Below are 12,077 nucleotides of genomic sequence, written 5' to 3' on the forward strand. Positions count from 1 at the left end.
TTTATGTATTGATGTTCCCTTAATGTAACTAAACTACTAAAAAAGTGCTTTTGGCAATTGATAATATAACCAGATTCTAGGCTTTCAATCTGAATAACTGGTAAGAACTGAATTCAGCTCTGTCTATCTTATTTTAGGGCGATCCCAGAACAACCTCTAGAGGATGCGCAGTGATGTGAAAAAAGAAGAGAGAAACTATGATTTGCGCTTTTCCCCTTCATTTATTTCCTTTTATTTTTGCTATTTTTTTCCTTCCAGAGCCACTGAAAACTATTTTTATATACATCACCTGATTTCTTTGAAGTTTACTCCTTGGTACATTTTTATAAAAAAAAAAAACCAAAAAAAAAAACCAACTTTACTGAACAAAAACTGCCGGGATTTTTAATAGATTTCTTTATTTTTCCCTCTTTGTTGAAACACTATATTGGAATACAATATTTTTCCCCATATAGAATATAAAGTCTTACATAGAAACCTAAAGCAGAAAAGAGATTTTTAGCTAAAATGAGATGAGACTCCTTGAGTGTACGGTAAATCTATTATTACATATATAACCAGTGTAGCACCCCAAGAAAAGAAAGGTTTAATGAAATGTGTTCGTCTAGAGGGCCCTGGGAGAGATTCACAGAGTGTTTCCTCCACAGCTATAGAATTTTTGCCTGGTATCCTCAGCAATTTCCAGCTTAGGAAAATTAGACCACAGCTTCATTCAAAGTGCTGCTCCACAATTGCAGTGACACAGAAAAGCTTTATTTTAGGCATTTTTGACTCAGGACCTTGCCATTGTGTCTTTCTCCAAGGTTTGACAGCCTAATGGTAAAACACCTGGGTCTGTCACACCTGAGCTCTGTGTCATCATTTCAAATTATGGAGAGTGCTGGGTTCTTGTTCCTGAATATACACACCATCCTAAGTTGGAAATGTCAAACTCAGAGTTGAAACTGTTTGATTTTTAGGGGATTTTGCCATGGTCATAAGTTAAGTCATGGACACCAATTGTGATATTCAGTATATATGATTTAATTATTTTGACATATTCAGCTTTAAAAATATTTGATTAAGATTTTAGAAGTAAAACATATTTATACTTTTGAGAATGATAAATATTGGGGATTTCCAAGGTTATCCCATGTAAACGTTGACCTTTTTAATCAGAACTAGATATAGCTTGTTCATACTTCTCTTAGGTTCAAAGGGGCATTGTCAGGTATCTGAAGGAGCAATATTTGCAAAATAGAGAAGAAATAGTTTAATGACTTTTAAACAGTTCAAAGGAACTGCCTCTGTTAAGGACATAAGTGACAATGTTCAAGTCCTCAAGGCAAAGTCTTACAAGGAGTGAAGGGAGAATAATGTTTTTTATAAAAAATGCATTGCATGGGTAGCAGGTGATTTTTATATTAATAGGATGTGTTTTTTATCTGACAGTGTCCATTTAGCTTAAGGTTTCTGCCACTGCATTTCTCTGGAGATAACACTGAGTCATTTTAGGGTGAGTGTTCATCTTTAAGCATGAGTGAAAATACTTGACTGCTCCAAAGAATGCAAATGTTTTTTCAACTACTAGTTGAAAAACAAACTTAGTAGTTTGGATACATAATTTGGATACCATTTGATTCCAACATAGAATCCTTTTTATACCTGCACTCTTGAACTCTGATCTTGTCGTTCAAATAGTTGAGACCATCAGACAAGTGACAACGCTTGGATGTTTTCGGTGGCTTTTGGACATTACGTTCTCTGAACAGTATCGTAACTGACAGATATAACCTAGAAAGTCAGTTTAGTGGCTCTGACTGATGGCTTTGTTATGCAAGCAGGGTGGGAACAAAAGGGGCTTTAAGCTTCAGGATTTATTTTCCCATTTAAAAATAAATCAAAGATGCTACTTTTCTCTATTTGAGTGGGATGACTGAATTGCTGAAGTTAAGCTAATAGACATTTACAATTATGTTTTAATCTAATATCAGAAGACCCATTACAAAAAACAGGATGAAGATTTGTTTGGGCTGATGGGATAACTGCATTGATGTACTTGGCCATCTTTCTGATGTAATTTTCCCACTCTGCTTGAGTAGAAGGTTATATATATAGTCAATCATGTCTCTCTGTAAGATGTATCTAGTGAAATTATGTTTCTCAGACATACTGCTACAATTACCTTTTCTAAATTTGTTGTTATGCAAATAAATGCAATCAACATAAAGTTATTTTTGCAACACACCTTCCAACCACTGGACACCACTTTCCTTTCTGACCCACAGCTTCTATAATATACTCACATAGTATTTGAGGGCTTTTTAATTTTTCCCTAAAGATCTGTATTTGTCTTTTTTTACATGGGCCAGTTTTCAGACTGCTTATTCCTTTAAGATTTTCCTGTAAATTTAAGATTATTTTAATCTTAAATACTAAAGCAGTGAATGTGTAATTAATTTACATTTTTTCTGTGGTTTTTGGTTTTTTTGTATCCTGTAAAGAATGGCCTCAGAAAGGCAGCTCAAATGAAGAAAAACCTCTTGCTACCTGAGCCATAGTTTTCTGAACAGCTACTGTATGGGGAATATGTCTTCTTGCAGCCTTAAGAACTGGTGCTTGCAGATCTCTTGTGATGATGAGCACTGTGCCTTTGAGTAACAGTCTGCAGGATTTGTCCTTAGAATTGGAATTGTGTCCTTTAACTTTGTAAACAGTTTGATTCTTCAGGATCATGTTTAGATATATACAGGTCAGATAAACCTGTGATTGACACTGTAGGAAAAGCCAAGTCAGAATGTGGATGATCCTGTTACCACAGTGCTTTTTAATAGGCTACTACAAATAACTCCTGGCTGTGAAATACAAGACACAGAAGAACTACTGTATTCCATGTACTTTTTTTTTGTGTCACCTTCTGCAACCACCATCCTGGCCTCTTGCTTTTGATGCTGAGCTTCAGTCTCACGGCACTGTTCCAGCCAGACTGGGAGGCAGTTTTGTGGCTTTACCAGCCCAAAAAGCATTGGTTTTTTTGGTTTTTTTTTCTGTCTTTCCAAGATTTCTTTCCATTTTCAGGATATTTAAAGCTTTTTGTTCAAATAAAATTTAGTGTCTCCTCGCCCCTTTTTTCTCTTTGATCCTGTATATGAACCAGTCTTGATGAAATTATAGTATGGACAGCAGTTCTACTCCAGTGCTGATACCTGGCATAAAGCTTGATGGAGAAATAGATTTGACTTGTCTGGAGAAAAAATGATTTTAAGGTGTCTCTGATGATGGAAATGAAGCTTTTATCAGAGTAGTTACTTGAGCATAACTATCTATATGGATGTTCTTATTCCAGAGATATAAACTTATTCTGGATGAAATAGTAAATAGTTTTTCCTATGTGTAGCTCATAGCAGAATATAATATAAAATACAGTAGGTACATCCTGCCTACTTCTAAGCTCATGCCACATGAAAATGCTTGTCTCAGAACAAGTCCATCCATCTGCAAACCTGTCAGGAATGTGGTGCCTTCTGGAGTTAGGTGTGGCCTCAGAGTCCCTGGCGTTTCATGCCACTTTTTTCTCCCTTGCTTCTGCATTTGTTTCTTTAACTGTTGCATTGCAGTGACATACTCCAAGGAGTAGAGTGGCTGGGATTCCCTTGTTCCTGCACATCTGTATTTCCTGTGATTCCTTCGGTGCTGCACAGCTGTATTTCCTGTTCCCCCTTGTTGTTTCACAGCTCTATTACCCAGCAGGTCTCTGTGCCTACATGGGTCTCCAGTGTGGCTCTGACAGAGCCCATCATTTGCACTGGCATGTTGCTCACTTGTCTTTAGCTCTGTGCTGCCATTAGATGGACAGTTGGCTGCATAGTCTATGCTTGTAGCAGGAACCTAAAGTCTCAGGAAGAATATAAATATCTGCTTCCTGTGATGTAAAAGCCAGCTGAGCATGTGTGCAAGCTGGCAGTTGTGTGGGAATTGTACTGCAGTGTGAAGCAGGCTGCAGTGTGAAAGATTACTATGTGTGATTTTTGCCCTCGAGCAATGGGACACCTCGTGTTCAGTTCAGGGATCTTTCTGGGTTTTGTACACCTTTTTTTTTTTTCTTTTTTATGCTCGTTGTGTATAAAAGCCCTTTCATTGCAGCCTGAACAGAGGTTGCAGGTTAGAAGAGACCTGTAAAAATCCTCTCTACACCCCAGGACCTTGGAGAATCTGTTACTTCTATATTCATCAGAAAGGTTTTGATGCTACAGGAAAACATGCATACTGTATGTTCTAGATCTCTTGTAGCCACTTTTCATGTCTTCACTCTTAAACCGTACTATCTCTTCTTTCTGTATCTTCTTTTGAAAGTCTTATCTCTAAACAAAGGCATATTCATATTTGATCCTGCATTTTATTGACACTTTTGGGTCCAAACTGTGTGAGCAAAGCCTTGTGAACCAGTGAGCGGAAGGTGAGATAGTGATTGCATTTTTCAAAGCACTGTTTTAGCTGAATGTCAGGACAAATTATATTGGAGAGATTGTTTTCGCATTTTAAATGGCCTGGGAAACAGAATTTTTATTTGCCCTTCAATATGCTTAGCTTTAAACCAGTTTAAAATTATTTAAAGGTGTTTCTTGTTTTTTTTTTTAATACAAGACCATATTTACATGCAATTATTATTTGTAAACATGCCTTTCTTGAAATGCTAAGGTCTAGAATGAAAAAAAATGTGAAAGCCTCCATTCAGAATAGCAGTGAATTGGCGTGGAGTTCCAGAAAATAAGATGTTGTTTAGTGAACTTCCAGATTTTCTAGTTAGCTATTACTGAAGTGACAAGTCCATCTTGGTAATGCAGATGTTATTGTATATTCAGCTACCCAGATCATTACACTAAAATTAGAAGCAATAATCTATTTTGAGCAAGTTTAAGCCAAAATGCTTTCCATTTAGGCAGAAAATACAGTTCATCTATTATTTTCATAGCAGAGATGCCTTGTGACTTGAATTGCGATTTTTATTTTTAAAAATTTTTAAACAAAATTTTGACTTAAGATAGCTCTGGCTTGAGGGCACTGCAGTAACCACATCCCGTCAGCTGCTGCCGATGACTTTTTGGAAGGTTCAGGTGTTTTAAATAGGGAATTATGAAAAAAGTTAACAGAAACACAAAGGCAATGAAACAATGAAAGTGTTTACTTGAAACTTAGAAAAACTACATTATGACCTAGACTTTATCATTTCAAAGTGGTTGGTTTTTTTCTTCTTAGAATATGCATGCCAAATGTCTTGTCTTTTTCAATGATTTGTAATATACATTTTATGACTGGAAACTTTTTGTACAACACACTCGAATAAATGTTTTGCATTTTATTGGTTTCCTTCTGTCTATTTCCCAACACACAGGTTATGTGGGCTGTTTGAGATGTTTCATCCGAGGAGGCCTTTAAATGTGGAGAGAGGACACAAAAACCTGCTGTCTGTGCTCCTAAGAGTGATCAGATGAATCACAGTGTGTCCCTCAGGGGAGACTGCAGGGCGTGTCCCAGCACAGACAGTGGGATGTGTCCCGGCAGGGATTGTGGGGTGTGTCCCGGCAGGGACAGTGGGATGTGTCCCGGCAGGGATTGTGGGATGTGTCCCGGCAGGGACAGTGGGATGTGTCCCGGCAGGGATTGTGGGTTGTGTCCCGTCAGAGACAGTGGGGTGTGTCCCGGCAGGGATTGTGGGATGTGTCCCGGCAGGGATTGTGGGATGTGTCCCGGCAGGGACTGTGGGTTGTGTCCCGGCAGGGACAGTGGGGTGTGTCCCGGCAGGGATAGTGGGATGTGTCCCGGCAGGGACAGTGGGGTGTGTCCCGGCAGGGATAGTGGGATGCCGGCAGGGATTGTGGGGTGTGTCCCGTCAGGGATTGTGGGGTGTGTCCCGGCAGGGATTGTGGGGTTGTGTCCCGGCAGGGATTGTGGGATGTGTCCCGGCAGGGACAGTGGGATGTGTCCCGTGAGGGATAGTGGGGTGTGTCCCGGCAGGGACAGTGGGGTGTGTCCCGTCAGGGACAGTGGGGTGTGTCCCGGCAGGGACAGTGGGATGTGTCCCGGCAGGGATTGTGGGTTGTGTCCCGGCAGGGACAGTGGGGTGTGTCCCGGCAGGGATAGTGGGATGTGTCCCGTCAGGGACAGTGGGATGTGTCCCGGCAGGGACAGTGGGATGTGTCCCGGCAGAGACAGTGGGGTGTGTCCCGGCAGGGATAGTGGGGTGTGTCCCGGCAGGGACAGTGGGATGTGTCCCGGCAGGGACAGTGGGATGTGTCCCGGCAGGGATTGTGGGATGTGTCCCGGCAGGGATTGTGGGGTGTGTCCCGGCAGGGATTCTGGGGTGTGTCCCGTCAGGGACAGTGGGGTGTGTCCCGGCAGGGATAGTGGGATGTGTCCCGGCAGGGATTGTGGGATGTGTCCCGGCAGGGATTGTGGGATGTGTCCCGGCAGGGACAGTGGGGTGTGTCCCGTGAGGGACTGTGGGGTGTGTCCCGGCAGGGACAGTGGGATGTGTCCCAGCAAGGATAGTGGGATGTGTCCCGGCAGGGACTGTGGGGTGTGTCCCGTGAGGGACAGTGGGGTGTGTCCCGTCAGGGATTGTGGGTTGTGTCCCGGCAGGGACTGTGGGATGTGTCCCGGCAGGGATTGTGGGTGTGTCCCGGCAGGGATTGTGGGATGTGTCCCGGCAGGGATTGTGGGATGTGTCCCGGCAGGGATTGTGGGATGTGTCCCGTGAGGGACAGTGGGGTGTGTCCCGGCAGGGACAGTGGGATGTGTCCCGGCAGGGATTGTGGGATGTGTCCCGTCAGGGACAGTGGCATGTGTCCCTTCAGGGACAGTGGGGTGTGTCCCAGCAAGGATAGTGGGATGTGTCCCGGCAGGGATTGTGGGTTGTGTCCCGGCAGGGACAGTGGGGTGTGTCCCGGCAGGGATAGTGGGATGTGTCCCGGCAGGGACAGTGGGGTGTGTCCCGTCAGGGACAGTGGCATGTGTCCCGTCAGGGACAGTGGGGTGTGTCCCGTCAGGGACAGTGGCATGTGTCCCGGCAGGGACAGTGGGGTGTGTCCCAGCAAGGATAGTGGGATGTGTCCCGGCAGGGATTGTGGGATGTGTCCCGTCAGGGACAGTGGGATGTGTCCCGGCAGGGATTGTGGGGTGTGTCCCGGCAGGGATTCTGGGGTGTGTCCCGTCAGGGACAGTGGGGTGTGTCCCGGCAGGGATAGTGGGATGTGTCCCGGCAGGGATTCTGGGATGTGTCCCGGCAGGGACAGTGGGATGTGTCCCGTGAGGGATAGTGGGGTGTGTCCCGGCAGGGACAGTGGGATGTGTCCCGTCAGGGACAGTGGCATGTGTCCCGTCAGGGACAGTGGGTTGTGTCCCGGCAGGGATTGTGGGATGTGTCCCGTCAGGGACAGTGGGATGTGTCCCGGCAGGGATTGTGGGGTTGTGTCCCGGCAGGGATTGTGGGATGTGTCCCGGCAGGGACAGTGGGATGTGTCCATGCAGGGATTGTGGGATGTGTCCCGGCAGGGACAGTGGGATGTGTCCCGTGAGGGATAGTGGGGTGTGTCCCGTGAGGGACAGTGGGGTGTGTCCCGGCAGGGACAGTGGGATGTGTCCCGGCAGGGATTGTGGGTTGTGTCCCGGCAGGGACAGTGGGGTGTGTCCCGGCAGGGACAGTGGGATGTGTCCCGGCAGGGACAGTGGGGTGTGTCCCGGCAGGGATTGTGGGGATGTGTCCCGGCAGGGACAGTGGGATGTGTCCCGGCAGGGATAGTGGGATGTCTCCCGGCAGGGATTGTGGGATGTGTCCCGGCAGGGACTGTGGGTTGTGTCCCGTCAGGGACAGTGGGGTGTGTCCCGGCAGGGACAGTGGGATATGTCCCGTGAGGGATAGTGGGGTGTGTCCCGGCAGGGACAGTGGGGTGTGTCCCAGCAAGGATAGTGGGATGTGTCCCGGCAGGGACTGTGGGGTGTGTCCCGGCAGGGACAGTGGGATGTGTCCCGGCAGGGACAGTGGGGTGTGTCCCGTCAGGGATAGTGGGATGTGTCCCGGCAGGGACTGTGGGGTGTGTCCCGGCAGGGATTGTGGGGTGTGTGTGTTCTAACAGGGATCCCGAGGTGTGTCCCAGCAGGGATAGCGGGGTGTGTTCCAAAACGGATCGAAGGGCATGTCACAGCAGGGATGGCGGGAAGCGCTCCTGAAGCAAATGAACGCTTTTCTTAAACATGACGGAGTTCTGGTAGAACTGGCTGTCATCTCTGATCTGTACTAACAAAAGCAGAGGGAAGAATATCAGGAGCTGGAGCAGATAAACACTGCCTTGCTTCCTCATCACTGCCGTACTGAAGGGGCTTTTCCATTTAACCTACTTGACGCTAAATAAGAATGAGAGCAGATACCAATCCCTGGCATGGACGGGTTCTTAGGAATGAACCAAAAGCCCTGCCACGAGCTGACGCATCTGTCAGCCTGGCTCAGCTCCCAGCTCACTTTCAAGTCCGTACTCATTTTGAAATTGTAGGCGGCTGCCCCACCATTAGCTCTAGCTGATGATGCTTCTGCGGGGTGGTAGGAATGGCTTCTGTTTGAACTGGGCAGATCCAAAGACAGGATGATATGGTTTGCAATACTCTGAGTGGGGACTCGGGCTAGTGAAGATGAGCAGAGTTTTGGCTTTAGCTCTGCTGTCGTGCTCAGTCCCCTCCTCTCATGTCATCTCCTACCTGCACATCACACCTCACCCATGTACAGGAGCTCCGAAGCGTTGTCCTCTCCCATTTGCTTCCACCCCGTCGCACAGCATTCTTACTTAATGGAGGGAGTTGAGGCAGACTTTAAGGGTGTGGGCCTCTCACCCGAGTCACGTAAGGCAGAAGGAAGCCTGGAAGAACAGAAGGATGAATTCCAGAGAGAACCCAAAGGGGAGTTTCTCTCTGCGGGGATCCCAGCAGAGCTGGTGTTTCACCACGGGGTGCAGCTGGGCAGCGTTTGTGTCTCTGGTGATGCCGGTGTAAAGCCCCTTCCCGTCGCCTCAGTCCGTGGTGCTTCGCTGAACCCTGGTACTCGAACGCTGTTGTCCGATGCGGGCCCGGCTCGGCCCCGGGGAGTCCCTTGGGAGCTCTCTCGGGGCCGCCTCCTCTGCGGCCGACGGTGACACCACGCTCGGGACACCGGCCACAAGCGGCAGCGGGACGGGCGTCCCCGGGCTGGGGACAGCGCGGCCCGGCCCCGCGGAGCGCTCAGTCCCGCCCGGCGCGGAGGCGGAGGCGCCGGCGCGGGGCCCGCCGGGAACCGCAGTCCCGGGCGCCGCCATTTCTCCCTCCGGCAGCGCAGGGCGCCCGGCCGCGGTGACTCTGGCCATGGAGAGCGGCTTCGGTTCCGACTTCGGCTCCGGAGGAGGCGGCGGGGGGAAGCTGGACCCGGGGCTTATCATGGAGCAAGTGAAGGTGCAGATCGCCGTGGCCAACGCACAGGAGCTCTTGCAGGTCAGAAGCGGCGGCGGGGCCGGGAGGGGGTGGCTGGGTCCCGGTGCGGGTCGCTGGGGACGGCCAGGCCGCCCCGCTCCCCTCACAGCAGGGCCGGCGGCTGCGGCCGGAGCCCCCGGGCCGCGGTGCCTCTCACAGGCTCTCTCCGCAGCGGATGACGGACAAGTGCTTTCGGAAGTGCATCGGGAAGCCCGGCGGCGCCCTGGACAACTCCGAGCAGGTGAGGACGGGCGGGAGAAGTGGAGACCCGCGGGCCTGTAGCTCGGGGCTGCCGCTGAGGCTCTGTGTCCCGCAGAAGTGCATCGCCATGTGCATGGACCGGTACATGGACTCCTGGAACACAGTTTCGCGAGCCTACAATTCTCGGCTGCAGCGGGAGAGAGCCAACATGTGACGTCTACCGGCCTCCGGGCCGAGAGGGACCATATGGGGAAGGGACAGCGGCCAGTCCAGGTGGTTAGGGGTGAATCCTGCTGCCCCTTCCCAGCCCTTGCCATGGCAGAGCAATAAAACCTCGCTGAACCTTTTGCATCCATTGGCTTTTATTAGCACCAGCTCCAGGAGAGTGGGTTTTTTGGGTTTTTTTCCATGAGCTGCTTGGTTTACTTCTTGCCCTTCCCGAGGGTCCAGACTGGCCCAGGACATTATATCAGTTGATAAATCCCTGCTGAAAGGGCTGCAACAGGCAAGGAGCCTTCTGTGGAAAATAGAGGCCAAGCCAAGCCAGCAACACAGTAACCTTGCTCAGGATTCCACCATGGACCCATCCGTAAGGTAGTTACCCAGTCCCTTTTCATCAGTGGAAAAGCTGCCAGAAGATTCTCCACATTCCACCTTGGCTCTTTCATATCTTATATCTTTATAGCGCTATGTGATGCTGTCTTAAGGCTCGTAGGCTTTGGCTCAGCTCAAGCACAGTGTTGGGGAGCAGGAGAGTCTTGCAAATAGTTGTGTGAGCACAGCTAGGGATGAACAGGGTTGGGAAGTACTTAGGTTCTTTATAAAGTGTGTTGTGTGGCTGTGATGCTCTGTAGTTTCTGGTTTGGCATAGATGTTCCATTCTGGAGCCTACATCGTAAGCATAACTTTTTTGATGGAGGAGCATGTCTGCAGGATGTGGGTATGCTTTGGGGCACAACTCTGTTTTCTGCTTACACACTGCTTCTGAAAAGGTTGGATTCAGTGTGGTCAGCAGTGGATACAACAGCTGTAAGAGGGAAATGTTGGAGATAAATAGTGCCCATGTAGTGAGTTTTTAAACATCCCTTCTTTTGAAGCTCTTCTGTATTTTATAAAAGATTTCATTGTTTGCTGGACACAGAGACAGACTGGAAGAATAACATCTCTGTACCTGCTAGGACATTCAGAGAGATGTGATAGAACCTAAAGTGTTCTCACGCAAGGTAAACTATGAGGAGATATTTGGGTATCTGGACTTACTGAAACTGGAGTATCCAGACTGTCAGAATGGCTACTTGAAAATAAAGTGCTTTCAGACATCTTTGCTTAGGGGGCTTTTTGCTTAGTGGGCTTTTTACTTTTCTTCATGGCTGTATGAATTTTGTGGCACTGGCTGTGCAGCAGTCCCATTTTGTTCATGGGAGCATCCCACAGGTGTTCTAGCCATGAATCTGGATCCATCTGGAGCTGAGCCATGCCTGGAAGCCAGGTCTCCCACCTAGCTCGTGCTCTGTCTCAAAAAGTTGAGGCTCTTGCTGCCAGCTGGGTTGGGATGGAAGAAACCTCTTGCTATGCTCAGATGCAGAGCTTAAAGCACCAAAAATGAGGAAGGGGTTTAGGGTACAAGCAGCCATTCAGTTTTGGTGGCTGAATCGATGGGGACATGTCAAAATCTGCTCTGCCCGAGACTCAGCACATGAGCTCTGCTGCAGTTCTTTGCTTGTGAACAAAGTTGCCTATGTGTCTTATGCTGGTGGGACCTGACAAGTATACTTTGCACCACTATCTCAGCATTTCAGATTTTCCCACCTACCTTAGCCAGACAGTGGTCTGTGTGGTCATGCCTTAATCTTTGCCAGTTTCATCACCTGTTACCTAATGCAAAAGGAGCTGCAGGGAGGGTGAGTGAGAAGCCCCTCCTAGTACTCTAGTACAGGTGAGGGCCTGTGCAGTCTGAACTCCCAAGTGTTTTAGTCCTGCATTCTCTTGGGATCAAATGGTGAGCCAAGAGGTCATCACTGAGCTCTCTAGTACCACGCACCAATTGGAAACAGCATCACAACCTTCCCAAAAGCTGCTGCACAGCACAACAGCTCCATCAAGTCAGTGAGGTCTGAAGCTTCTGCAAGGGCATAACTTTGGGGTGGGGCAAAGGTCACAAGTCTGTTGGCTTGGCTTTGGGATGACAGCTCCATAGCCAGAGATCAGGCAAACTCCATAAATCTTAGGCAGATTTTTCCAGCACCCATGCAACTAGAAAGGTCATGTTTTAATGTGCAGTATGTTTGGCCAGGTCTTAAGATGGGACAGGTTTCATTTATTTATAGAAAAGGTCTAGAATTTGTACCTCTCTATGCAAAGCAGTTATCAAATGCCTTGGTGTAACAACCAGCAGGCCACACAACATT

The 12,077-nt window shown here is 48.3% G+C and overlaps 2 protein-coding genes across 2 annotated transcripts in view; both read left to right on the forward strand.

Annotated features, from left to right (window-relative positions):
• Positions 1–5,338, forward strand: part of LMNB2 (lamin B2) — a 38,876-nt gene extending 33,538 nt beyond the window's left edge. Inside the window, exon 12 of the mRNA XM_056512440.1 lies at positions 138–5,338. Within this exon, the coding sequence (XP_056368415.1) occupies positions 138–179 (42 nt within the window). The 3' untranslated portion in view covers positions 180–5,338. The remainder of the gene's footprint in view (positions 1–137) is intronic.
• A 3,915-nt stretch (positions 5,339–9,253) lies between these two features.
• On the forward strand, positions 9,254–10,020 carry TIMM13 (translocase of inner mitochondrial membrane 13). Its single transcript, XM_056512441.1, has 3 exons — positions 9,254–9,489; positions 9,641–9,709; positions 9,785–10,020. Exons 1-3 carry the CDS (start codon positions 9,364–9,366, stop codon positions 9,881–9,883), a joined length of 294 nt encoding a protein of 97 aa, XP_056368416.1. The 5' UTR covers positions 9,254–9,363; the 3' UTR covers positions 9,884–10,020.
• Positions 10,021–12,077: the final 2,057 nt, after the last annotated feature.

This window comes from Oenanthe melanoleuca, chromosome 28 (assembly GCF_029582105.1).
Source record: "Oenanthe melanoleuca isolate GR-GAL-2019-014 chromosome 28, OMel1.0, whole genome shotgun sequence".
Taxonomy (NCBI): Eukaryota; Metazoa; Chordata; class Aves; order Passeriformes; family Muscicapidae; genus Oenanthe; species Oenanthe melanoleuca.

Excerpts from the sequence above, each read along its gene's own strand:
- TIMM13 (XM_056512441.1), top strand. The coding sequence starts at position 9,364 with ATGGAGAGCGGCTTCGGTTCCGACTTCGGCTCCGGAGGAGGCGGCGGG. Across the intron at positions 9,490-9,640 it reads ACGCACAGGAGCTCTTGCAG|CGGATGACGGACAAGTGCTT; the intron begins GTCAGAAGCGGC and ends CTCTCTCCGCAG. Across the intron at positions 9,710-9,784 it reads CCCTGGACAACTCCGAGCAG|AAGTGCATCGCCATGTGCAT; the intron begins GTGAGGACGGGC and ends TGTGTCCCGCAG.